Raw genomic sequence first — 27713 nt, 5'->3', positions numbered from 1 at the left:
TCCACCACTGAACCATATCACTAAGGGCCTCCAATATACGTTGTTTGAACACCTCAGGTGTGGTGATTCCACCACTTCCCTAGGAAGCTTGTCTTTTGCTGAAGAAAGTTTTCATAATATCCAATCTAAGCCTCCCCTGGCACAGCGTGAGGCTGCTACCTCTTGTTACCTGGGAGACCAGCCACATCTGCTAGGCTCCTTTCAGGTAGTTGCAGAGAGCAATAAGGTCTCCCCTGAGCCTTTTCCTCTCCAGACTAACCAATCCCATTTCCCACAGCTGTTTCTTGTAGGAGTTGTGCTCCAGACACTTCCTCAGCTTTGTTGCCCTCCTCTGGACCTTTTTCCCCAAGCAGCTTTTTCCCCAAGCCTATAGCATTACATGGAGTTGTTGTGGGCCAAGTGCAAGATCCAGCACTGAGCCTTGTTGTACCTCGTACCATTGGTCTTTGCCCATCAATATAGTCTATCCAAATCCCTCTGCAAAACCTTCCTACCCTCCAGCAGCTCAACACTTCCACCCAATTTGGTGTTGCCTGCAAGTTTATCGAGGATGCACTGATTAAGGCCTGTATCCTTTGTTAATGATGGAAATGAAAGCAGCTATACAAAAAATAAAATGTGAAGCATACGACAACCGCTTGCTCCCACCAAACCTGTAGCAAAGCACAGACTTCCCACGACAAAAAGCCGAGCAACAGAACTCAGTGGACGAGGCTGCACGATAAACGTTACAGCAGGTAATCCCAGCATCCAGGAGCTCTCCCGGCCAGACACCGCACCGCCGCGTACAACCGGAGCACAGGACGCGGCGGCGGATGCCAAGAAGACGTCCGGCAAAGGCAGAAGGACAGCCCGGGCTCAAAACAGACTGTAACGGCCGCTAACAGGAGCTGGGCTGGAACACCTCACAGCACCGCCAGCCTAACCACCCTTCTCCGAACTGCTCCCGCAGCTCAAGCGTAGCGTAGCAGCAGTAACTAACATAGATCACCACCTCACCGAGCCCTCCTCAGCAGTGGGAGGGGCAACAGCTCCTTCCGCACCCGCCCCACCCCGCGCACGCGCACTCCCACAGGCGGCGGGAGCCCGCGGGGCTCCGCTTCCCCCCCCACGTGACATGGAGGCGGAGACGGAAAGGGAAAGGTCAGTGTCGACGCCGGCGGAGGGGGAGCGGAAGGTCAGGGTGCCGCGGAGCGGAAGTGGGAGCCTGAGCTCGTCCGCCATTGTGGGGAAGCGGAGCCCAGAGCAGGGGGGGAAGTGGTGCTGCGTCCGGCCGGTCGGCTCCTTCCAGCGGGAACCCGATCGGCGGCGGCAGCGAGCCTAGGCGGCGGCGGCGACGACAATCAGGGGGAGGCGGCGGCGGCGGGGAGGCGGCGGCGGCTGCGGTGAGCGGAGCGGCGAGCGAGCGAGCAAGCGGCCCCGGCGTGCGGAATCACTCGAGGCCCAGGCGAAGCGGAGCGAGGGGATCGCGGTTCCCCGTGAAGAATGTCAGCCACCAGTGTCGACCAGGTACCTGCCGCGGACAGGGGGGGCGGTCGCCCGCTCCCTGCCCTTTTTCTCATCTGGTTAGCACCGGCGGGGGGGGCGGCAGCTAGGCGGCCACCTGCACCTTCCCTCGCCGTTGGGGCGGTGCGGTTCGCGGCCTCCTCCTTCCCCTTCTCCCGCCCTCCCTCTTTCCCTCGCCGCCGCCATAGGGAGCAGCGATCAATCGGAGCCGGCGGCGCCAGGGATGGCAGACCCCTTTCCCAGGCCCTATTTATAACCGCTGATCCGCGCCAGAGCCGCTCCGCCTCCCCGCCCGCAGGGCCCGCCGGCGCTCAGCCCCGCGTCTCCCGGCCCGCCGCCTGCTCGGCTCTCCCCGCCTGGCCGGCCCTTTGGTGTGTTCGACACCCTCCCGGCCCAGCCCCTCCGAGCTCCCGTTTCGTCTTCTCGGCTCCAGGAATGCCTGGGTGCCGGCTCCCCGCGGCTCTCAACTCCTTCTTCTCCATCATCGAGCACCCCTCATTTCTCAGGCTCCTCCTTACCGCATCCTTTCTCTTCCGTCACCCATCTCTTGTCCCTTAGGGCTCCTGGTTTTTCGTCCTTCCCTGCGGCCTCCGCTTTTCCTAGCTGTTCTCCCTGCGTGCGCTTTGCTGCACTTTTTTAGATGCTTCTTTATGGAGCTTAGAGTTTGTTATTTTGTATGTTTGCTAGAGCTCCACTGGCGTTTCTTTCCTGCTGGAATCTGTTCTGGCTTGGTCTTTGCTTCTTCATGGGCTTCTGCCACTCCCTGAAAGTTTTGGCCCTGCAGTCTGCTGCCCCCTTTTATTTTGTCTGCCTTTAATGCTTTATTTCTTAAGTCCCTATGCATGCTCCCAAGTTTCCTTTTAAGCACTTCTTTCTATCTGAATGATCTCTTAGTTTTTCAGTGCTCAGTCTTCCACGAAGGCTTCTTCGCAACTTTTCTATTTCCATGTCTCTTGTTGGTCTCTGCATGCCTTGGTGTCTGGATCAGAGTCATCCCAAATGATGAGGTGTTTGAGGGTTTTAAGTTTACAGAGATTTTTCTCTGGTTTTGGGAGATGGAGGTGACTAACCAGTGCAGCCTTAGATAGAGCAGTGTTAAGCACTGTTGTGATAACTCTGAGGCAGATGCACATGAAAGCAAGATGGAGGTGTTTGCCTTCTAAACTTTCAAACCTCTGAATACTGAATTTTTAAGGACTAAAAATCGTTAGAGAATAATGGAGCCTTGGAAACCCTTCCATGTTTAGTTGTATGTTGGAGCAATTATGAACTAGATTTTCATGGGCTGAGTTGTTTTTTTCTAAGCTATTTTATTTTGCTATGAAGTAATTAAGGATACTGCAACTGGTACTGTTACAGTGATTCTTACTGCATGACAGACTAAGAGTGTTTTGTAATGACTAATCCTGGAAAAAAAAAGTCCTCCTTAAGGTATTAGTTCCTTTTGTGAAAGCTTCATACAGAGTGCATAATTTTTTTCAGTGTAATTGCTTAGATGAGAAATGTACAACTTGAAGTTAAGCTTACACTATCACTCTGTATTCCTTTGTGTATCTAAACAACAAGGCACTGTACGTTACTGCCTGATAAGAGCTCATCAGTCAAAAGATGACATATAAGTTCTCATGAAGTTCTAGTACTGGTAGTTACCTTAAGCTACTAACTTTCATTGTTCTTTTACTCTGCTTTGTTTATTGTTTATATTTTGGGGAGCCTATGACACAATCAAAATCCATTTGTTCAGGTTTTCAATGCCATTTGTACTTTACAAGCTGTAAAAGACTAGGTTATTTCAATGTGTTGGTGAAATTACCTCTGTTTTTAAGTTTTGTTTATGGTAATATTTTACATTATTTTATATAACAGCAGTTTTTACAATAGCATGTTTTTAATAACCTTTTAAACTGATACGAAAGTTGAAAAGAGCAGGTTGGCAAATAAATGGAATTATCCTGAAGTAAACATTAGAAGATTCTAACTGTATTTGTTTTGCCTTTCCTCCCCACCCCCCACTTTTCTACATACAGAGACCTAAAGGACAGGGAAATAAAGGTGAGTCCTTGTATTTCATCACTAATATTGCTGCTTATGGAGGTTAATGTGTCTTCAGAAAACCGTGGGAAGAGAACATAGCCTTAGAATGTCTTTTATTTCAGAGCAAGATGACAGGAAATTCTGTGCCAAAATGTTGTTTCCCAGCATTTTTACTGCAGCATGGCAGTACATCAACTTAAAATGGTTTATTTTGCAAATGAAGATTAGTATCAGAAGTCAGATGATAACCTAGCAATTTCTTTTTAGTTGACTTTGTGATATGCTTGTGTAATCTCTTTAACAGTACACCTTGGGCCTTTTTGTGCAGAGAATAGAATCAGTCTACTAGAATCATCAGGAAGAATCTGTTGAACAGCTTCCTTAGCTTGTGAGACAACAGCCACGTGACTATTTAGTTACTCATATCTGTGAGCAGAACACATCACCTTCCCTATTCTCAGAATCTTTATGGGCTTTTTATTTTAGTGTCAGTGTAGAATATTCCCTTAGTGTTAGTAGGCCTTCTGCTTTTCTACTTTTTTTTCATATTTCTGCAACACCTTAATTTTTGAATGCCATATTCAGTGGGGTTTCTTCTCTCCCACAAAAATAAGGAATGAACTACTTTATATTCTTCTCTCTAAAATTCTTGGCAAGTCTGTTGTAAACAGCATCTCAGATTCTATCTTGCAGTTTCTTTCTGGTTGGCAATTTCTTTTCTTTGACATAAAGACTAGTACTCTGGGAATTCTTTCTGCCTAATCTGTACACTTGTGTCCATTTAATTTTTAGGTATAGAATAACATGTGCACAGTTACCTTCTTGTGTTAATATCCTTATTGTTTGTTTATGCAGATAAACTTTTTTGAGCTCATGTAGTTTTTGCCTCTCATTGTTCATTATCTGAACTAGTCTAATTGTTCTCTGTGAATCGTCATTCAGTGTTAACTGCAGCATACTTTTTCTATGTGCATATTACCTGCTGCTTGTTACAAATATCACTTATGATGATGTTTGGTGAGTGGCACATGATTCTTGAATCTTGCGGAATTTTGCTTGTTTCTTTTCATTTCTCTGCATTCAGAGTAAAATGAACTTGTGTTTACATCCTCAGACGTCCTCAGTTTCATCACTCTTGAGTACTTGTTGTCTCGTATTCTAATACTTCTATCTTTCCTGCCGTTCCTCTCCCCCCCCCCAAAAAAGGAGTTTTTAACTATTTCTTTGTATCTTTGAAATAGTTTTTATTTATATATTCCATATTGCCCTAAAATGAGAAGTGAGAATCATTTTAGCAAGTAGTTTGGGGCTTTGTGTTCTTTGAATTACCACATCTCTGTTTTAGTAAGGTTATTGAGATGCATCTTTTAGAGAATCATACAAGTAGTTTTTTAACTGTACTCCATTTATATGAATAGGAGTGGGAATATTAAGCATTTCTAATTGTGTTATGGTGCAGTTTAACAGTGAAAATGTAAAAGTCAACTTTAACTTATTTATGTTAGCATATTTTTGTGTGCTGTTTTTTGTAAATACCACAGAATGTTTGCATCAAAACACATCTCTTAGTTTGCTATGGATGAAAGGAATTCTTGTACTTCTGTACTTGGATTTTTTTGGAATGCATCCTTTAAAATATTGTATACTTACTATATATTTTCTTGGTAGGAATATGACCTAAATGAAAACTGTACTGAAGCAAAGCAAAATCACCTCCATTCTGTGAAATTATTTGGTTTAATGTCTATTTATTGACACTAAGTTACGATTCAGCATTAGATTAAAGGGCTAGGAAACTGGAGATGGTAGCACAGCAGAGCATGAGTAGTTGCTTTGGTTTAGAGACTTTTTTGAGAGGATAAGTTAAGTCAGTATCAACAATCCTTACTTACAACATATTAGCAGACAGTAATCTTTTCAGGTGCCATGTTAGGCCCCAGGTTAAGGGAGCCTCAAGGGGAGATGTGATACTGAGTTTATAGACTAACCAGAGGTTGGTTCTGTGCATAAGAATGACAACGTTAGAGGATGCTAAAACGGTTACTGTCTGTGTGTTTGGCAGAGCATATGAGAGAATGTGAGTGAGCAGTATAAAGGGTGTATGCATGGAAATAAGACAATTTTTCATATTGAAACAAAAAATCCTAGACCTGCAAATGATAGGAGGAGGTAGCTGATTTGTATTGTTTAGTAAAATGCTTAGTGTGCTTTATTTTAGTTAATTATAAATTGGTGTATTGTGCTGTTTCCCTTGACCAGAATTTGTGGGATTGAAATTCTAGTAGAACTGTACTATCTATCTGTTGTGTTGGACATCAATGTTAGTATTTCAGAGACTTGAGTGAGTAAATTATCCTGTCTTCAAAGTTTTCTTTTGATTGTCAGCTACTGTACAGTTGACAAAACATCAGAGCTGACATCAGTCAAATGATGTTTTTTTTTTCCTTTTGTTTGTTGTGCCAGTGTATCACACCTGTTGTAGGGAAGTGCTGACTTGTGTTTATGTATGTGTGTGTATATTCTTTGGTTTTGTAGAAGGTTGAAATGTAAGCATTAGGTTTAAAACAAGAATGAAATGTTCTTTCTTTTTGTATTTATTGTTCACATTAATCAGGATGTAATAACGTCTAATGAAAAATTTATTCTTATGCCTTTGGCCATCGTTTGTGCATTTTGCAAGTAGTTATTCAAAGGACGGTAGTGGTTAAAAGAATATAAGCTTTAAGTTCCTTTACTTGATGAGTTGTTTCTTCTCAATATCTGATTACATTGTAAGTTTTTACAGTATTTGAAAAAGTATATGGTATTTTTAGAATTGGATTGATACAGATATTTTTAGTAACTATAGATTAGTTTCAATTAGTATTCTTCATTACTGTCCTGTTCAGTTGGAACTTAATGTGAAATTTTGGCAATGGGCATGCACCTTAATCTGTTTGCTCTTGTTAAATGTGTGTGTGGGCTACATTCTTCATTATTAACACAATATGTAAAGTTAGAATGAAAAACCAGAGGAACATGCTTCCAGTGATGCTGTTTCACTGAAAAATGTGTATGTTTACTAGGAAGGATGTCAGTGTAGAACTGTTTTGTGTCACTGACTTAAGATTTCAGTACAGAATGAATAAGAAATAATATTCTTATAAATGCATTTTCTATGTTACTTGTAATGGCAGACCAAAAATAATTTTGTCTTAAGTGACCTTTAGATACCTCTGAAATAATAAGCACAGCAGATGCATGTTTTCTGAAGATTAGCTGTCAGTATGAGGAGATTAATTTTTATAGGATTCTGGTCTTGACATACAGCTGTTTATTCCTTTGTTTGTGGTTGCATGCTGTTAAGAAACTTGTATGCTGCCATCTATGTTTTTCATTATAACAGAATTCTGTGTGAGAATTGTGCTCTCCTACTATTTGATTAAGTCTAAGCAATGGACATAGCATCGACAAAAGATTTTGAGGACCATCCCTCTTGTGACTGGGCCAAATATAAAGAGAAATATAATCCTCCAGTTCATTGATATGTTATTATTGTATTTAAATTTAGGATGATTAATGACCTTAACTGAAACTCTTTAGGGGAAAGAAAAAACCTTAACACCAGCAATAAATTTTTAAATCTTCAAGAAGATATTTAAAACACAAATTGCTTTCTTCTTTTCTAAATACTTGCTTTGAAAAAAAATCTTATGTTGTTCTGTGTTAAATTATGCATTTTTAGCTATTTACTACTGTCTGAAGTAAAATTTTCTCAGAATTTTGGTTATTCCTGCTGATTTTGTCTATTCTTCTGTATTTTTTTTTAATTTCCAGTTAGTTTCATTCCTTGAAGGCACTTTGTTTCAGAGATGTTAAAGTCAAATGTGGGGAAAGAAAAATAATAAAATGAAGTGTCTTGGTCCAGGCACCGCTTAGTTAGCAACATGAACTTTGGATGGCAAAGCCTCCTTCTAATAAATGAGAAAAAACACCGCTCTTAAACACTAATTCCAACAAAGTTGAAAATTTTGTTAGATGGTTTTGTATACTTTTCAGAAGCTAAAGCAGGGAAACCACTGAGTCTGTTTCTGATTTGTCATCTCAGGTTGTCAGAAAATCAGCTGTTGTAACTTCTCCTGTCACAGTTTCTCAGTGCACCTTACTGATCACTATAAAACCTTGAGAAATAACAAAAAATGCATTCAGAAAAGCAGTTATTTATTTTTGAGAAGAGGTCTTAATCTTCAAACTGTAATTGCAAACTGCTGGTTTAAGTCCGTGTTCTGCTTTGCACCACGGGAAGCAGTGGAACGTAGTAGAAATTTGTGCAATTTGACTTTGTTTGAATAGTAGCCTAGGGGAGGGTAGAGAGACACTTCAAGTAATTGGGGCAGCTGGAAAATTTCAGGTAGGTGTAATGCCTTAGATGAAATTAAAGGTAATAGGAGGCCAAGTAGAGCCGGTAGGAAGAGATTCCAATGTATAGGGCATATATGCTAGGAAAGGATTTGTAATCACCACTGGGGACTTCAGCTCTTGTTTCTCTCTTGCTTTGTCCCCTCAGCGCTTCAGAGATGCCACTAACGCAGAACACTATAATAGCTACGTAGGAAATACAGAATAAATAGCTGAATAATGGTGTCCTTCATGGTTGTCTTGGTGGGTAACTGCCTCTCCTCCTGGCAGGAGAATGTTGTATGTTGCAACTTTCCCTGAACCTATTGAGTATGTCTGATCTGGTTGGTCGGTCTGCACATTTGCACTTGGTCTGGTACTTCTGGAAACGCTGGATTTACTGCCTGTGCAAATAAGGTGTGCCTATAGTTTTTTCTTTGTCTTTGGAGCTCAGGAAGGAGTAGTCAGGAATAGTCTTCTCTGGTTTCCATCTTTCCAGACCTCTCTTGAAATTTGATCAGGATCATAAGTAGAATGAGCTATTTTCTTTGACTTTAGAAAGCAGTGCTTAGGATAGTATGTCCAGTCTTAACAAAGCACAAGTAGAAGCATTTCAGTGTACAAGTGATTAAGAAGTATTATCTAGATTAAAAGTGCAACATAGATCTTCCAGAGAGCATACCTAATACAGATTTACTTTTAGTTTCAGTACAAAACGGTTCGATTCATCAAAAGGATGCAGTAAATGATGATGATTTTGAGCCATATCTAAGTAGTCAGACAAATCAGGTAAGTGAGCATTGTTTACTATATTGAAGTTAATTTTGGAGTTCAGCTGACTTCTAGACTTAATTTTTGGATGATATTTTTTAGTATTACTTGCTTGAATATTCATTGAAATTTATTTATTTGTTTTTTTATCCTTATCATACAGTATCTTAGACAGGTAGAATCTTCTTAATCATTCTGGAAGAGATTCAATTTAAAAGCATGCTCTGATGTGTTCTGCTTTTGTGCTTGTGCTCTGACTTCAGAAAAATAAAGTTACAAGAAGCTTGAGGAAAACAAAGAAACCCAAAGACCAAAACGCAAACCCTAAATCAAAACCCCATGCCTTAAACTTGCAATGAGATCATCATTTATTGGATACAGTACAAAACAACAATTTAATTGGCTCTGAGAAACTATTAACTGTTTGGACATGATTTCCTTTGAAGTTGGTAGAGGTAGCTCACAGTTGATGGCAAAATAGATTGAAGCTTAATATTACTACAGCTTAGTTACAGCTCTTCTGCCAGGAAGTTAATGAGCAGTGAATTGTCTCTGTAGTCAAGAGTTAATACTCGTTAAGTTTGTAAACTGTAGCAGTCTTGAAAGAGGGAGAAAGTACAAATTATTAAAAGGCTTTGAGAATATTGCTTGCATTCCCAGGTTTTTTTTGTTTTTTTTTTTTTTAGCTAATGCAACATGAAGGAAGCATCAGCTAGAAGATGATAATTTTACATTTGTTTCCCCAAAACAACATCAGAAATGATATGGGGGTAGTCCTTCAAGTGTCTTTGAACTTTATCTTCTCAAGAAGTAAATGCTGTGGTTTTCCATGAGTCTTGGGAGTATGATTTGAATTTAGCTAGAAAACTTTGTTCTGGTAGATAGTACTTAATGCCCATTCTCAATAGTGTAGAAATGTTATGACTTGATTGTTGTTCCTCCTGAAAGACAGGTATTCTTGTATCCTTTTCACTCTAATATTCTGTCAGGAAGCGAGAAACAGCTAAAAGTGAGAAATTTGACAAAGTAACTAAGAATACCAAAACTTTAGATCATAATTGTAGCTACTTTTCTGTGTTTATGGAATAACAGTTGCTAAGACTTTCTTTCTTTTCTTTTTTTTTTTTTTTTTCTTTTCGTAGCTTGTTATTTTCTTCATACTGTTGACATGGAGGCATTTTAAGCTTAGCTTAGTTACTAAAAATAAAGATAATCTATTACAAAAATGGAGCTCCTTAGTGCTTTGAAAAGGTCTCTTGAGGAAAAAATGACCATATCTAATGGATACCTTGTGCATCTTTTACATTAGGAGGCATGGTGGAAGTTACAAACGCATTCATGTAATCTTTAAAACTGTTTTGGACTGCAATACAGTTTATTGGGTCTTTTTCCCTGAACATAATTGTCTATATTGCTAATTTTTGGTCTTATTTTCTTTTTCAGAGTAACAGCTATCCACCAATGTCAGACCCATATATGCCTAGTTATTATGCTCCATCGATTGGATTTCCATACTCTTTAGGCGAAGCAGCATGGTCAACTGCAGGTGACCCTCCAATGCCATACTTGACAACTTATGGACAGATGAGTAATGGTGAACATCATTACATACCCGACGGTGTATTTAGTCAACCTGGGGCATTAGGAAATACCCCTCCATTTCTCGGGCAGCATGGATTTAATTTTTTTCCTGGGAATGCAGACTTCTCTACATGGGGGACAAGTGGATCTCAGGGACAATCAACGCAAAGCTCTGCTTACAGCAGCAGCTATGGCTATCCGCCTAGTTCTCTTGGGAGAGCCATAGCAGATGGACAGGCTGGATTTGGCAGTGATACTCTGAGCAAGGTGCCTGGGATTAGCAGCATTGAGCAAGGCATGACTGGACTGAAAATTGGTGGAGATATGACGGCTGCTGTGACAAAAACTGTAGGATCAGCTCTTAGCAGTACAGGTATGACAAGCATTGCAGCAAACAGCGTGCCCCCAGTTAGCAGTTCAGCACCTAAACCAACCTCATGGGCTGCCATTGCAAGGAAGCCTGCTAAACCTCAGCCGAAGCTGAAGCCTAAAGGTAATGTGGGCATTGGGGGCCCTGCTGTACCGCCACCACCTATAAAACACAACATGAATATTGGAACTTGGGATGACAAAGGGTCAGTAGTAAAAGCACCCCCAGCCCAACCAGTACTGCCTCCTCAGACTATAATCCAGCAGCCTCAGCCATTAATTCAACCACCACCACTGGTGCAAAGCCAACTGCCTCAACAGCAGCCTCAGCCACAGCAACCACAGCAGCAACAAGGACCTCAGCAGCAGGCCCAGCCTCACCAGTTGCAGCAGCAACAGCTGCAAAACCGCTGGGTAGCTCCTCGTAATAGGGGTGTTGGCTTCAGCCAGAATAATGGAGCTGGTAGTGAGAACTTTGGTTTAGGTGTTGTATCCGTCAGTTCCTCACCTTCTGGTGTGGAAGTGCACCCAGTGCTGGAGAAACTAAAGGCCATAAACAACTACAATCCCAAAGACTTCGATTGGAATCTGAAGAATGGACGTGTGTTTATAATCAAAAGTTATTCAGAGGACGATATTCATCGCTCCATTAAGTACTCTATCTGGTGTAGTACTGAGCATGGTAATAAGCGCTTGGATGCTGCTTACCGTTCCCTGAATGGAAAAGGCCCACTGTATTTACTCTTCAGTGTGAATGGCAGTGGACACTTTTGTGGGGTGGCTGAGATGAAGTCTGTTGTGGACTACAATGCATATGCTGGTGTCTGGTCTCAGGATAAGTGGAAGGGGAAGTTTGATGTCAAATGGATCTTTGTCAAGGACGTTCCCAATAACCAACTGCGGCATATTCGCTTGGAAAACAATGACAACAAACCAGTTACCAATTCGAGGGACACTCAAGAGGTACCCCTAGAAAAAGCCAAGCAAGTGCTTAAAATAATTGCTACTTTCAAGCATACCACCTCAATCTTTGATGACTTTGCACATTATGAGAAGCGTCAAGAGGAGGAGGAAGCCATGCGTAGGGTAAGAAATCAGTGTCATTATAGTTGCTCTTATGTTTTTTCTGGTTTTGGAAACCTTGTTTTTCATACAACTGGAACTTAAGTGACTGAGTGTTGAATCAGAAAGTGGTGCTTTCTACACAGGGTGTCTGTACTTGATATAACTGGCTTTTAATGAAAAAGCTGCAGTTCCTGTAACTTGTTTTGTTATCACAGGTATGTGTTTAACCACAATACTAACATAGGCCTTCGCAAGTGGACTTGTAACATGTTTCACCCTTCAAAGTAAACAAAACCTGAATTGAGTGTATTATCCATAACTCAGGTATTTTAGTTTAAATTGACATTTCTGATGGTTAATTTCCTAAAAAAAAAAAAAATGAAAGAGTAATACATAGTTAGTGCCTGCAAAGAAGAGTATACATACAATAAATCTATACAGAAACTTTTTTGTATTGGAGAAACTTCAGGTAACCAGACGAGCAAAAAAGGCATTTAATTTAGGCTGTTCTGTAGTACTTTGTCTTGTGTGTACTTTCCCTACTTGTGTTCATAATTGTCCACAATATTTACTTTTACTATATTTATTTTCCCTCCAGGCTTGCTAGTAACTAAATGATATGATTTGTGTTATGGTTAGAAACATTTCAGGAACTATTGTACCTGTTAGATGATGTGCAAGTATGCAGAAATGGGAGTTTGCATCAGTGCACTTGGGTGGTAGTGCTCCCTGTTCATCCTGTCACACCACCTACATAACCACCTCCCAGCCCCCAAAATCTAGAGTTTATACTAGTTAGGGGCCTTGTGGGATGTGAAGTCTTGAAGTTCATTTATTGAAGCTGCCACAGTTTTGGCTGTGCAGGAAGTTCACCTGCTTCACAGTTTCCTTCTGTTAGGTTTCTAGTACTGCAGTGGTTCCACTCTTCTTGTATGCTCCTAATCCTTCAACACAAGTTGCATCTTATAAACCAGTCGTGCATGCATAAAATCAATTTTGTAGTTTTATTGCACAGCTCTGCTATAAATTGTCACATTGAAAGTTTTTATTGTTCGGAGACAAGATGAATATCCCAGTTGGGTGTGTAATGCCTTTTGAACTTTTTTCTAGAAAGAAAACTCAATATGCCGTAAATCAGTATTGTTACTTCCATGCTATTTTGATGGTGGAAGAATGGCCAATATTCTAAACTATATATTCAATGTAAGGGGAAACTTTGAGGTTTTAGTACAGCATCATTGTGATTTTGGTAATGTTTCAGGACTAAGACTATCATCTTTCTCTGTGTCATTCATGTTTCAGTATTTTCTTAATTTTTGATGGTAGGAGGCACTCCACAAATGACTGGTTTGCTTCAAAAGTATGTACTTTTGTGAAAAAACTTTCCAAAGGAGTTATAATTCAGACATGCCCTAGTAACTGAGGAAGGTATGTTCCATTTGTGGTTTTGTTTCCTCAGTGGTAGAAGAAGAAGCCACAAAATGTAACAAAGAGGGGGAACACAGTGTTTCTGTATATCTTAACTAAAAATGCAGAGTACAAAATTCAGCATTTAGTAGGTCTCTAATTAGATGACTGATTATGCATATTTGTGTAATAAATAACATTGCTGTTTCTTTTAATACCCTCAGAGAACCATACAGTACCTGTATGACTCAAATACTGAACTCTGCATTTGTCTGTTAAGTTACCTTTGCCAATACTAATGAGAGAAAGCATACTGGTCAAGGATACTAGGCATTGATTCTTCTGCGGCATCATACAAACTGATTTTGTGACAAATGCAAAAAAATTACTTTAGAGCTGGATATCTGGTTGTAAGGTTTTGTCTTTTTAGATGGATTTGAGATTTACCTTAAGCAAAGGAATATTTAAAATTTAGGAAGTCAAAATTAAGCTACAGTTACTAAGAGTTCATATTTATCATTCTCTTATTATTATTGATGTTAAACCTCTAGGTTTCTTCTGTATCACACAGTATACATCTTTAAAATGTAAACATACAGTTGTTAACTCTTCTATGATTCAAGTATAGTTTGGAAATGCAACAATTACTATTGTAAGCCCTGGTTTACCCTTAATTGAGTAATCCATTATTACCTAGTGCCAGCTAGGCTTTTATGGAGCTGTATTTAAATTTGTGTACTTTCTACTGCCAGTAGAACAGTGTAAATTAAGTTCATGCCCATTTTCTGTGGCAGCTGGGGCAGGCAGTTTACAGTGTTTCGGTCATGAAAAATATGTTTACTGCTTTTAATAAAATATTAAATATATCAGGCAGTAGTAGTCATTTACATGTTCCTTGAAGGTTCAGTTAATGTTTTGTTGTTGCATAGGTGGTAGCAAACTTTCATACAACCAGTGATCTAAACATAGTAAACAGTATGTGATTTATGGATTTAATTTACTTTATGACTGTTCATCATTCTAGCTAACTTATTTTAAAATAATTGGTTGTAAAAGTTTAATCTTAACAACTCAGGGGGATCAATAATTAATTTCCAATATGACCCAGCAGTATGTTTTATTAAAATATGGCAGCATAGTTATAAAAGTGCAATGAATAATATGTGACTAACATGAAACTTCAGTCACTTTGCCATTTGATAAAGGTTACTTGTAAATGACTAGGAATAGTCTCTTTAAGTGTAAATATTAGAACTCTGGTGTCTGCCACTATTTGATGTGATCCTGGTGTCAGGAAGGTACCTACAGTTGGCATTGGAACCAAATTGTGCAGTAACTATTCACACTTTTCTTATGGCTTAGGTTTCAGTGTTCTGTTTTAAACATACAAGTGCTATGATCTTTCACCAAAGGAGCTAAGAAATCTGTGAAGTTCTTCATGAGTTCTCTCAGGAAGATATTGAAATGATCTGAAATTGCATTAGTCCTTAGTTTGTCCTGTTGCTTTGTGGTGTAACTGTGAGTATTTGGGGAAAAAATAAAGTTTGTATTAGTAGTTATGCACCTGATCTTCAGTAAATATATGGATCAAAAATAAATGTCTCTTATTAAAAATGCAGCTGTTGGAAGATTATAGCTTACTTACCTTCAGAAGGTGGCTTGTTAACCTGCAGTTACCTCTTGTCCAGGGTCAACTTTTGTTGCTTTTTGGTGCAGTTCTACTTTTGTAGCATATCATAGCAAAAAAGATCATGGCTCCGTGTAACTGTAAAACACTTTAGATGTTTTTCTTAGTGAGATAGTTCAGAAAAACAATATAATTTTCATCCATGGGGAAGACAGAGGAATTCAATATGTGTTTATCTAATTTGCATTTAGAATTTTTACTTTTCAGAAAGCCTTTGAGTGGCAGATAAATAGCATTTAAAATACTGGCTTTCTCCTGCTGTACTATATATCTTGTAATAGGAATGCAGATACAGCTGAAACTTTCCGACTGTCGAAATGAGTATTTCCTCCACCCCACTTCTGATACTCATGTAATTGGTTGTTAATCTGACTGCAGTGTTAAGCAGTGTAACTCCTTTCCATTCCAGGTCATTGCTGACCTTATGCTTGATTTGATATTTCTTAAAAATATATTGAAGGAAGGAAGGGAGAGAACATCCATCAAGTGTAGACACTTCTTCCTCTCCCAGCCATCAACTATTAGGTTATAATGTCAAAGTCAGATATAGGTACATCCACAGTCCTTGTACAAGCCAAGAAAAACGGGTAGTTGAGCAACATTTTTAATGTAGTTAAATGATAGTTGTACCAGATGACTTTATAAAGTTTGTGTATTTGCATCTAAGAGAGATTCAAAATGGTAAATGAAACAGGTTGCGTAATACCTGCTGAGAAACTTGTGCATTTCCTGTGTGCTTTTGATGATGTGTCAGGAACTATTATTTTTCAGTTTCCTTGAACTGATGCTTATCTACAGTTTCATCTTCATAAATGAAAGTGGTATTGCAGGTCTCATGTCTGTTTTAAGAAGAAAGTACAAAGAGAAGATATGTTTTTGTTCTGTTGATAATGATGAGTATGTACTCCTTGTCTTGGGAGTAAAGAATTATTTGGCTAGTGTAATTTTAGACATACTGTTCCAGAATTTTCATCCCACGGTGATGTGCTTATTTACCATGTCTTCATTTGCTTTTGTATCTTTAGTCTTTTGGAAACGCTTAAAAATTACCTGCAAATTCTCATGTTAAAGACACAGGGATTTCAAATGTGCCTGGTTTTGATACATTTGGTGGAGTCAGTATTTTCTGTTAAGAGGTAGGGTTTAGAATTTGTTACAGGATGTGGATAGTATGGAGAGGTATCCATGTTAAAATATGGTGTTAGAGTGACTATGTAAGAATTTGAGCAGTGATGTGCCCTGCCCTTCTGCAGTATGGGAACAGATAGTGCAAGGGGAAAAGTGCAGTATTGGACTGTTGAAAGAAGGAGATGCAATGTAATTAAACTTATAGTGACACTTGCACTGATCTTGTCACGTTTTTTCCTTATAGTTTAAAATTCCTACCTACGAAGTTGAGCCTAAGGAGTACTTTTGCAGGGTGGATTTAAATTCTCTGACCCTGGGACTTGAAAGACCAGTTTCTCCTGTAAAATAGGGACCCCTATTGGAAAAGCTAGGAATAACAACCAAATGGTTTAATGCTCAAGAGACCAGTTGGTTTTGGAATCTAACTCTTTAGTGTCCTTAAATATGAAGGTAGCTGCCAAAGATGGGACTACAAACTTGAGCTGAGCTAGAACTGTGACAGTTTACCTTTTCTAAATGCTGTGCCTTTATGTTGTTTTTAAAGCAGAGAAATAATTTTAATCTCTTCTTCTAGAGCAAAAGCAGAACCTTGAGTATATGTGAATAGTTGTTAGAATTCATGCAGCAGTGTTCTGCTTCCTGCTGTTTCTCCTCAGATTGCAGTGCTTTGTGAAGAGCAAACTGACTAGAACACTGGCGATTTTTCTGCAGTTTGCAGGGAAGAAATATGCCTGCATATCGCAAGGAAGTCACAACCTGTGTGACTCTCTACATAGTACTTCAGCCTTGCTTCATTGATTCATATCACAGATGGGCTGGTTAGCAAAAACTCAAGTGAAGTTGCTGAGGGTGCTTTGTTAGGAAAAATAGAACTGTAAAACCATGCAGATCTTGCATTGCTAGTAAAACTGTTTCTGTAGTTTCAGTTGAATTAGGATTTTTTATATCAAAGTTGATTGGCTTTAACCTTCAGATTCATCTAGTTGAAATGATACATTGCAAGAGTTCATATGAGATAAGTAGTTTGAGCTCAGTTCTTTGTGAGCACCTTTTCAGAGGTTTGGTAGTGTACTTAATATTGACAGGTAATTATAATTTTTGTTTTGTTTCTGTACGTAGTGATTGTAGTCAGTTATGAAAAAGTAAACACAACATTGCATGTTCATTGAACTTTCAAATAGAATATAATGAGAAACCAAGATATATAATAAGTTAGTGTTTATTTATGGCAGACTGGAATTTGCATTACATGTGTGCAAAGAGCATGAGTGGTGAGGCTCAAAGAAAAATTGTCTGAGAAATTCTACCACAGTGTATTTTGTAGGCCCTGCAGTGGATGTCATTTCCCTTCCAAGGCTATGGTAGAATCCTTAGCAGAGTAATTAAATAAGATCATCTTGTTGTTGCCCTTGGGCATCTGAGAAAAATTAATGAAGGTGTTAGTCATTCTTTTCCTTCTTTTGCTGGGACAGTGTTCATCACTGAGTGCAATTTCCATAGATGTAGCTAGAAGCTACCTGTTGTCAGACTTCAGAAGCTGATGCTATACTCTGAGTATTGGTAACAAACAATAATGAGGATCTAGAAGCTTGATTTTTAACTTTTTAATAAACTTGCTGAAATGGCTGTCTTGTAGCTAATTAAAGTCTGATATTTCAATGTGATGTACAGCCCTGAAAAGGACTTGCTGCTTGTAGTTAGAATTGACCAATCCATCACTGAAAGTATCCACTGGTGCAAACAAAAGTGTTTTTGTTTTCACAGGTTTTTCTTGTGCATGGAGTTCAAGCTTGGTTTCTGTAGAGCCTTTCCTTGTAGTGCTGTCATATGGTATCTTTAAAATAGATATGTTTCTTTCCTCACCTCTGCCTTCTGAATGTTTGTATCCTGTTATTTATGTACTGTGGAATTTCAGATGTGGATTAAGTTCTTATTACCTTTATCATTTACCATAGTAAAATAATATGTGCTGTCCATGTTCCATTAACAATGCATGTGTCTGCTCAAATGTAAACTTACTTACATTTTACTGTAATTTGTTCATGCTATTATCACAAAGTATATTTCAGAGAGTGAAAACAGTAAAATGCCATCAAAACTAATAGGAAGATAAATAAATTAGAAGTCTAGGTCTTGCAGCTTTTTAGACTTTCTTAATATTTATATGCTTTAAAGCCTTGTTTACTGTCTGGAGTTCAAATGATCTGCAACAGCAGGGTCTTGGATGAGTATTAATTCATAAGGCTTACTGGGAGAAGGAACTGCTCTGGAGTTGTAAAACCTCATTTGTGTTGAAGTTGATTTTTAGTTTGTGGGTAGTAGTTTTCACATTGGGATAAGGAATAGAAGCCATCTCTACAGGAGATAATTTCTAGGTCCATGTAAGGCTTCTATAAATCCTTCCCATCTGATTCTCCCTTCCCATCTTCCCAGAATTCCCAAAAGTGCTTCTTACAAAAATTTATTTTAATATTTATAACTAGTTTTGAGGTAATACCTGTATTTAGATTTGCCCTCTCTAGTTTGGAATTCAGGAGTGAGAAGTTTAAAACTATGTAAAATAAAGGTTCTTTTTTAAGTTTCAGTAATGTAATTTATGTTAACAGCTAATGAGATCCTTGTCCTAAATGAAGTAAACGTGTTCCAGCATTTTTCAGTTTTCTCAGTGATCTGTTTATCATTGTGGTTCTCAAGCACTAAGGTCAACATTTATGCTGTCATAGCTGTAATGGTACACTGGGGTGCAATAGGCTGCAGATTATGGCTGATGCCATTAGTAAATGAGATTTCATGAACTCTGCTGCGGCTTCTCACCACCTCTGCAGCTGTCTGTTCTGCCTCTGCCAGGTGTTTGTGCCCACGCAGCAGAGCTGGCAATGGAGATGTGTGCCTGCGCCTCACTTCACAGAATGCAGTCTGACATGTTAGCTTACAGCACAGATGAACAGGGCTTTTAAGTTGAAGATTATATCTCAGTTTGCAGTGAAGCAACTAAGATGTGCTACACGTTCTCTTCTGCAGCTGCTGTGAGAAGGCTGCCTCTTGGCAGAGGGGCAAAGCAGACAGCTTCAGGCATGAACGTTTTAAACACTGAGTAAGATGCAAAAGTAAGATGCAAAAGTTTGACAAAATACAAGGGTATTTTTGCAGGTAGAGCTGATGCAGGAGGTGACTGTGTGTGAGCTCTGCACTGTGAGTTTGCAATCCTGGATGGCTTTCAAAAATGCACACTGTGAAATGCTTGCACTTGCAACTGCTATAAAAAAAGCAAAGGTCCTTTCAGGTCTGCTTTCCCTCACCTTGAGCTTTAGTTTGTGGGATCTTGGTGAAAAAACAAAAATACAGGTGAGGACTCTAGTAGGTCGTCGTTGTTGTTAGGGTACCATTTACATGTTTGCTACTTAAAGTGAGGCTTTTTGATTTATCTTTTTTGTGACAAAAAAAGTTCTAGGGGTCAATGTTGTATGTTTCTTGGTATTTTTGTGGGGTTTTTTTAAAAATTGGGTCAGGAAACATTTTTGTTGCTTTGAATTTTGAAATTTTGTAAGCATAGAGATTTTGTTAAGCCGGAGGATAAATTACATTGCATCTACTTTCCAGCATGGGATCATTTGATTAATGCGCTGAATTCAGAAGACTGAAATTTAGAACTAAGTCAGCCAGCCTTGCAGTTCAGAGAGAGTGAATTCCAGATTTTTGTTTGCACTAGATCAATGCCTGTTTCCCAGGTCCAATCATTTTTAGGTGCACTTTCACTTGGTTAGTTTGTTTAGAAAGTTATAGGCATGTGTGAAATCTGCTCACCGTATGGTATGCAGCTGGCAGGTACCTTTAACCAGTTGATACATTCCCACATTGTTCTCACTCAAATGGTATTTAAATTCCAAGTCCCACTCAGAAACTCCCCCTAAAGATGGGTAACCTCACCCTGGAAAGTTCTGAAGTGAAGTTGGCCTTTGGCAGGGAACTTAAATTGGAGAATCTTTATCTGAGAGTGTCAGAAGAGATGTGGCTCATCTGAATGTAAGAAATGAGATGTGTGAAAGGGAAATTCAGTCATTTATGCTGGAAACTTCCTCTGCTTCTGTGGTGGAAACCTGCTGGGGATAGTCTACTAGTTTGCCCATAATCATTGTTTATATAAAACCTATCAAACAAAAGCCACCCCCCAAAAACAGAAGAATACTGCTTTTTGAGACAGGAAAAGGCAGTGGTAGCAAGTGTCATCAGACTTGGAAGCAGGGGGTGTGTGTGTTGTGTGTGTGTTAGTTCACTTTTGAGTGTAATACCACTACCTGTGTTTTAAATAAATCAAGTTTTCTCTGTTTTGCTGTCCAGAATACCCAGATATCATTGATACCAGTATCTGAAAAAAGTAATGTTGACCTGCATTGAAAAATGTCAAGTTTGTATGTCTGCATTAAGTAAACATAGTAAAATAGAACTTTTGAGGCTACAGGAAAGGTAGGGTGTTAGGGGTGTTTTGAAGCCTTTTTTCCTCACAGAATTCAGAATGGACTTGAAATTTGTAACAGCATGTAGTCAGGATATCATTGAGATGTTATGAGCTTAAAAGCATTTTGATTTCAGGGGCTATGGAAAGCAAAAGCTTGGTCAGTGTACTGTGCAGTGCAGAGAGGAGGCTTTATAGACAGCTTGACTTAGTGGTCATATATGTAATACGTGCACATGAGCTGGAACTGATGCTTAATTTACATATAGGTAGTATTGAAAATTGTTAAAAGATTAAAAACTCATTCATTAACGCTGCAGTTTCACCGGCTCCTACTTAATACCACAGTAGTGTTTTTCAGCATGGTACATTGAACTCTGCTAATTGTAGAAGAATAATCCGAGATGTGCATGAGCAGGCTATTTTTGCATGCCTTACATGCATAGTGAGGCATGAGGCCAGTGATCATCTTTTTTCAGCCTAGATAATGCCCTGTTAACATATCAGTTTGATAGTATCAGTCATTAATGCCGTCTCACATTTTAAAAACAGTACTTCTCTATGAAAATATTAGTCATGTCTCTTTGAATTGGGAATAAAATGATACCTAGCGGAACAGTGCAATTATTGCTCTCATTCTAAAAAACACTGAAGTTCTGCCCTAGAGAATGTCCAATCTTAGAAATATATTTCCTGGAACCATGAGCTGCTTATTGTGACCAAGACCTCTGTGAATTCTACTTCTTTGGTGTTCATCTTGAAATAACTTGGAGGTCTGTCTTGGAGAGGACTAGATCATCACCCGGACTCTTAACTAGTATAAATGTTATGCATACTCTTATTTCATAATGGTGTCTTTTTGGCACCATGTGTTTGGATTCATACACTAATTGCACTTTTCCTAAACAGTTTCTAACATAATAAAGTTTCAGTATGGTATTAGAGTGGTTTTGAAATGCCTTCTGGTTTATTTTCGTTTTCCCTGCTATATTTATGTTCCATTTATAACATGCTGTGTAATGCAATAATAATAAAAATACTGGAAATGAGGTTTCTGTTTTCTTTTAAATGGAGGAGGGAACCTTCCACAAAGGTATTTTAAAACAATTATATGACATGCTCAATTGTACATGTTAAGAAAAACAATGCAGTTGGAGGTAAATTTTTAGCTTCTTAGAGTCAAACTACAGTGTCTTTTTACAGTCTAGAAGATGTAATGAAGGCAGTGAGATACAGTTTATTGATCTTTTTTTTTTTCCTAGCAGTAGTCATAAAGCCTGTTTGTCTCAAAGGAAAGGAAATGGAGGGTAATGATAAAGCACTCAATGTTTAGTAACTTGTAGACTTGTAACAAAGCATAAGAATTTGTTAGTCCCTGATAAAGTGCAATTAGTATTTTAGCTCTTAATCATAGAAAGTTATTATATCATTGTCTGTATTGCATAGATGACATTGCATGTTTTGTTCCTTTACACCAAATGCAGCATCTTGCAGTGCTGTGAAGGTGTTGTATATGAATATGGCCTTGGCTGCAACTCAGGTTTGCATTCAAATGGGTTTTTTTCCCAGTCATTCCGACCTCTCTGGTTTTGCATTTTGTTACTAAAAAAAAAAAAAGTGTGGATGGCTTATTTTTATTGTTTTTCTTGCTAGTTGAGAAATATGTTTGTATGGAGGAGAAGGTAATGGGCCAACTTGTTCTTTTACCTTTTGACCACACACTGTGACATTTTATTATAAGGGGCTTTGAATGAGATACTTGGGAATGGGATCTTTACTTTTCCAGGGATAATAATGGATGGAGAGTAGAATGTTTAAATATTTATACAGGGCATTTCTTGACAAGTGAAGCTTTTTCCTTGAAAGCTTGTTGCCTGAATTAGAAATGGCAAGCAGTGCAACTGTTCTAATGAGAAGCAAGCAGATAATGTTTAACTGTATGTATTAACATGATTTTCTTTGTTTCTGTTTTTTTCAGGAGAGAAATAGAAACAAACAATAACTATATGGAGATGTCCTGCTAGAATTACAACACTAATGATGTAGACTCTGGAAATGCCTAATATGTCTAAGAAGACGTTATTAAAGCTTTTTTCTGCTTAAGGTGACATCTTTGAACACTTTAACACAAAATTGACTCTTCTTGTAATGGTTCTCATCAGTGCATCTGCCCTTATACTCTCTCACCAAACACACTTGAGAACTGTACCTTCGTCAAGCACTTTCTGTCCTGAAGCTTTTACCAGTATCTGCTGTCTTTTGTATTTATGCATCCTAGCTAAGGCACAGGAGACGGAACGAATGCAAGGATTCATTAATTCTTTGAATTTGTTAAATACTAACATTTAACCATTAGAAGTGGTTCAATGATGTGAGATTCACATTGCTTCAACTTAATTTTTTCTTTGTTGTAGTTTTTTTAATTGTCAGTTTTTAGCTATTCAACAGATTAAAAGCAAATCATGCCATATTTAGTCCTGGAGTAAAACTCAAGTCTAAATGTTCATGTGAAAATTATTGTAGTAATCTTTTAATATGGCAAAGCAACTTTAAGCTGCAGTTTAGCCAAATGAAACGTAACATGAAATTATACTAGAATGACATTTCCCTTGTTTCAAACTGTTTGGTGTAAGAGAATATTAATATGCAGCTTGGTGGACACCACCAGTTAATGCACATTTCTTTATTTTTTTTTTTCTGTAACATGTATACTGAAAAAAGTGCATTTGTCTGAGGAACTGTTTGTTTGCTACCACTCAATGAATCTCAGTTTTGAGTAAATGTACCTCAGTCTAAATCAGACTTTTTATGACCTTTATAACTACATTTAAAATAATCTTTAATTCCTATTTCTGGGTGTTTGCAAGCCTGACAGATTGCTATCATGAAAGTGAAAATTTACTCCTCTAGGTGATTCACTAGCTAAATAAACATAATTCTTGTTTAGCAAGCATATACTGTTTCTCAAATTTTTTTCTTTCATTGCCCCAGTATCCAGGTGGGTTTTTTTTCCCTATTAAAAAATATTTTGAGAAAAAGACTGTAATCCATGGGGATGACATATTCATAGCCATGTTAATGTGGGTTTTTGGTTAGAACCATGATCAAGAATTTTAGGATACGTAATTCTGTGTAAGCTTCTAACTTCTAAAAACGCTCTCTTTTCTTTCAGTTTGTGTAGCAACACATTCTGTCTGCTGGAAGAGAATATTAAAAAAATGTTAAGCGGGTGTATTGACTGTACAAAATACTGAACAGCCTGTACCAAACTCCAGGGATAGCTTTCTCTTTTTAGAATGGCAGTGTAGAAGTCAGATATGTTATAGCTTAAAATAGCAATACCACATATTATTTGAACATGTTTCACATCTTACTGCCCAACACAGATGTTTATATTGTGTTTCAAGTCCTTCAGTTACACATTCTGGCAAACAAAGTTCTGGAGTTTAAGTAGGAAAGGTTCATTTTGAATACAGACTATTTTGCTATATTTTATTTCTTCTCTTCCAAAGCGCGTTGCACTCTTCTAACCTTGCAAATACAAAGTTCAATATGCACTTATTTCTTGCTCATTATTTAAAATGTTGTTTGGGACTGTGGAGTAGCAGATGGGAATCTTAGTTCTTACTGCCAGTTTTCTGGAAACTCAAAAGAGAAGTCAGTCCCGTATTTTGGAGAAAAGAAGCAACCTCACTTAAATGCATATGTGTAACAAATAGAAAGTGGGTAAGGGAGGGATAAGCAAAGTCTATATTGTAAGAGGAGACTAGGAGATAAAGATTTCAAGCCCAAACCCTATGAAATTTGGCTTAAGCCCCAAAATTGCCACTTCCATATGTATCTGTTTCTTGGTAACACATTTTAAAGCTATTTGTTTCCCTCTGTTGGCTGATTTATGGTTTACTGCCTATTATTCTAACTGTCATTGATCAGTTGAAGTGGCAAAGGTCAGTGTTGTGAGTCCAAAGAGTGTAGATCCCTCAGAGGATCAGCATGCTTCTGTTTCTTTGTTACAAAAATATCTAATAAAAATTCACAAAAGTTTTCAGTTAAAAGACAGCTACTGTTAGAGTCAGGCATTCAGGAACTGATTGCATGTGCAACCTTAATTTGCTTCCACTGCAGTATACATATTTTTGCAGGCTTTGTTAGTATTTCCTGCTTTACCCCTTGCCTCTTTTATTCTAATAGCATGAGCATTGCTCTTGGGTTGAATCAGGTTTAGTATAAAATGGGTTCATCATGCTGTTGCAGCCTTTGAAAGCTTGGAAAATGAGACAGGATTGTGAGAGAAGGAGGTGATCACATTTAGAGAGCTGTGACAGTTCTTACACTGTTCCAGGATTGTTAGCAAATCTACAAATAGAAGAGTTTAATTGCTGATGGTGTTAGTCATGTTGCGACCAATTTGCTGACTGCTGAGGGTTTAGTATGTGCAGCTGAAATTAAAGGAATTTTGTGTGCATATAAAGTACTGTAAAAATAGTATATAACATTGTAAAATCAGCTATGGAGTGCTGTACTAATTAATGGACATGTGAAACTTTTAGCCTTCAGCTTCCTTATGCACAAGGTCTTTTCCTCTAGAAAGAAAAGGAATGGTGCTTAATATCTCAAATAAATGTAGAAATACTTTTTTTTTTTGGTCTGATTTTTCAATACAATGAAATTGATGTAATGACTGCTTGCTAATGGAGGAGTCAATGGAACCCCTTTTCTGTTCCTGATGGATGCCTTCTTTCTGTCAGAGTTTGTTTTCCTGCGGTCCATACTGAGCCAACTGAAGTTGTTTTCTACTGATTGAATGGTCTGGGCAGTTCTCTGTAAGGTTGGATGTTTGGAAGGGAGATGGTGGGAGGGGAATGAAGGACATGCTTCCTTTCAGAAGCAGATACCCACTGTTGGATAGGCTTAGCTGCACTATAGCTACACGCTTGTGGGTTGGTCAGCCAGAGGTGCAGCAGGATGTTTAAAACTGGGAAAGGCTCCCCAAGAAAAGCAAAAGATCAATTCTGTTTTCAGTGTAAGATTTCAGTAGTTACAAGGTGAAACATGGTATCACACACATTTAGTCAATACCAGCAGGAGAGGAGAACTGCTGGCTATTTTCCATTTTGACCACTTTTTTCACTTTGGAAGAGACTTGTGAATTCATTACAGAAAAGTTATAGCTGAATGGCTTGTCCTAACAGCACAAGTGGGACACATTAAAGTTGTACGAGTTTTGCTAACCTTTGAGTGTCTCTTGACTTTGTAACATCAGCATCTTCAGCATACTTTTTTGGTATTTGTCTTTGACAAGAAGTAATTTCTGTCAGTTGAATGTTGCAGCCTTAAGAAGGATGTGGACACTAACCTGAGGGACTTGGATTGGGAAAAACTCAACATTTACAAGCAGACAAATTTCACTACTTCATATATTTTGTACTTCTGGGTTTAATTTATGAAATACTTGCTTCTATACATTCTCTTGCTCTGTTCTCTCTTTTGGAGACTCTGTCAATTTCATAATGCACTGTCTACAAAATTTAGATGCAAAACACCCAAAACCCTGCCGAAATTATTCTTGTCCCAGACAAATCTGTGACACCAAAAAAAAAAAAAGTTGAACTCTTGGTCAAGTGTAAATATTCTAATATGTAGGAAGAAGCATCTTATAACTTGTCACTGTTCACTCAAAGTTGTATTTTGAAGGTGCTTTCTATTTCATAGGAGAATTTACGTACTTGCAATAATATCCCTTACAAAGGAAGTTTCAAACTAAAAAAGTTTAAAGTGGTTTGATATACAAGCATCACTGCATCTTTCCTAGCTGAAACTGAGCTGAAGCAACAGTACCAGTGTTTTTAATTCTGTGCATAGCAGTTACCTTAATTCTTCAAAATGGTTGGTGACTCTTCCACCAGAAGGATATTTACATACTTCAGCTGATTCTAGTTCAGTGAAAATCCAGCATGGACAGTCTTTGAATTTTCTGCAGCACTGATTTTTAGATGAATAATTCTAGGCATTCAAAAACAAGTCGCCCTTGAGGAATGGATTTTATATGCTTTTCAAAACCATTTGAATGCATTTTCCCCTACCATTTTGTTAATGAAATACACACAGATTTTTCAATGTCATGTTTATTCTTTTGCCAAGTGAAGATCTGTGTAATTTATTGATAAACTTAAGAGAGATTGAGAGCAGTTCTTTCTCCATCCAGTTGTAGCAAGCCCTTGGTTTAAATTTTGCGGGATTTTTTTTGCATGTGTGCATTAGAGTATGGTAACTTAGATTAGAATACATTGGCATGAGAATTGACCATTTGATCTTATTTAATCAGCTTGAAAGTTTCCCCCAGACTAACGTCCTTTTCGTGTCTTTGTTTAGTTTATTTTTCAGCCTGACCCATCCACCACAGTTTATCATGGGAGAGGAAAGAATTCCCTATGTATTATAGGAATTTTAAGTGAATGAGTTTGGCATCATATAAAATAAAAATATTAGTGTACAGCTGGCATGCTTTCCTCAAAAAATCTGTTCTATACTGTCTGCTCTACTTCATATATTTTAATAGACTGCATTTTAACATAAATATTGGCCTTTCCATTCACAAAGTTAAAAGCCTGGCCTGGATACAAATTTGACAGCATTTCTCTTACAATAATAATCCTGAAGCATTCTTTGTAGTGGTACTTTCAGTATCCAAGGATCTCTAAGCCAAATGTCAATAAAAAAACCTTACTGTTTGTTAATGTAAAGGGATGCATAATGTTTGTGTTATCTGCTCTCTTCTGACATTGTCCTTTCTCCACAAGTGGAAGTCTGGCAAACAGGAGTTGGACCTCTCCTTCAATCAATTTCCCTACATGTTTTGCAAGCAACCGTCTTGTCACACTGCAAGCATAGTGCAAATGGGCGGGTCTTCAACTCTTCCTCCAGAAGTCTTTTAGTCAGACATTCAAGAGGCAGTGAATTTCTTACTCCAAGTAAGAATTCCTTCCCCTTCCTATCCTTTCTGGGAAGACTCTCTTGTCATGCTTTTTGTCTGCTGCTTCATTTGGGTGCCCATGAGGGAAGCCTGGCATTGGATGTTGTTTTCACAATCTACCGAAAAATGTCTGACTTTACTCTCTCGAAAGAGGAAATCTCCTGAGTTTGACTTGACTCAGTCTGTTTGGCACAATGTAAATAGAGAAATACTGCTTTAATAACTGAGTGAATTCATGTGGAGTATGGCATTTTTCTTTAACTGCAGCATTTTCATTCAGAAAGTGGAAAGAAACATGATTTCATTGGGATTTTAAAGCTCATACAGTTGTTCAAATACAAGGCTCCACTCAGAGCTTGCTT

General features: G+C 38.4%; 1 protein-coding gene across 1 annotated transcript; it reads left to right on the top strand.

Annotated features, from left to right (window-relative positions):
* The first annotated feature begins 1105 nt into the window (after nucleotides 1-1105).
* YTHDF3 (YTH N6-methyladenosine RNA binding protein F3) lies at nucleotides 1106-25015 on the top strand. Its single transcript, XM_034074400.1, has 5 exons — nucleotides 1106-1509; nucleotides 3534-3558; nucleotides 8621-8706; nucleotides 10132-11724; nucleotides 22357-25015. The coding sequence occupies exons 1-5, from the start codon at nucleotides 1486-1488 to the stop codon at nucleotides 22378-22380; spliced, it is 1752 nt and encodes a 583-aa protein (XP_033930291.1). The 5' UTR covers nucleotides 1106-1485; the 3' UTR covers nucleotides 22381-25015.
* The last annotated feature ends 2698 nt before the right edge of the window (nucleotides 25016-27713 follow it).

This window comes from Melopsittacus undulatus, chromosome 1, assembly GCF_012275295.1.
Source record: "Melopsittacus undulatus isolate bMelUnd1 chromosome 1, bMelUnd1.mat.Z, whole genome shotgun sequence".
NCBI classification, from domain to species: Eukaryota; Metazoa; Chordata; class Aves; order Psittaciformes; family Psittaculidae; genus Melopsittacus; species Melopsittacus undulatus.
The sequence above is the reverse complement of the archived record's forward strand: the minus strand, read 5'-3'. Positions and strand labels throughout refer to the sequence as shown.

Coding starts and splice junctions, on each gene's coding strand:
- YTHDF3 (XM_034074400.1), top strand. CDS start 1,486: ATGTCAGCCACCAGTGTCGACCAG. Junction 1,510..3,533: donor CAGCCACCAGTGTCGACCAG/GTACCTGCCGCG, acceptor TTCTACATACAG/AGACCTAAAGGACAGGGAAA. Junction 8,707..10,131: donor TAAGTAGTCAGACAAATCAG/GTAAGTGAGCAT, acceptor TTTCTTTTTCAG/AGTAACAGCTATCCACCAAT.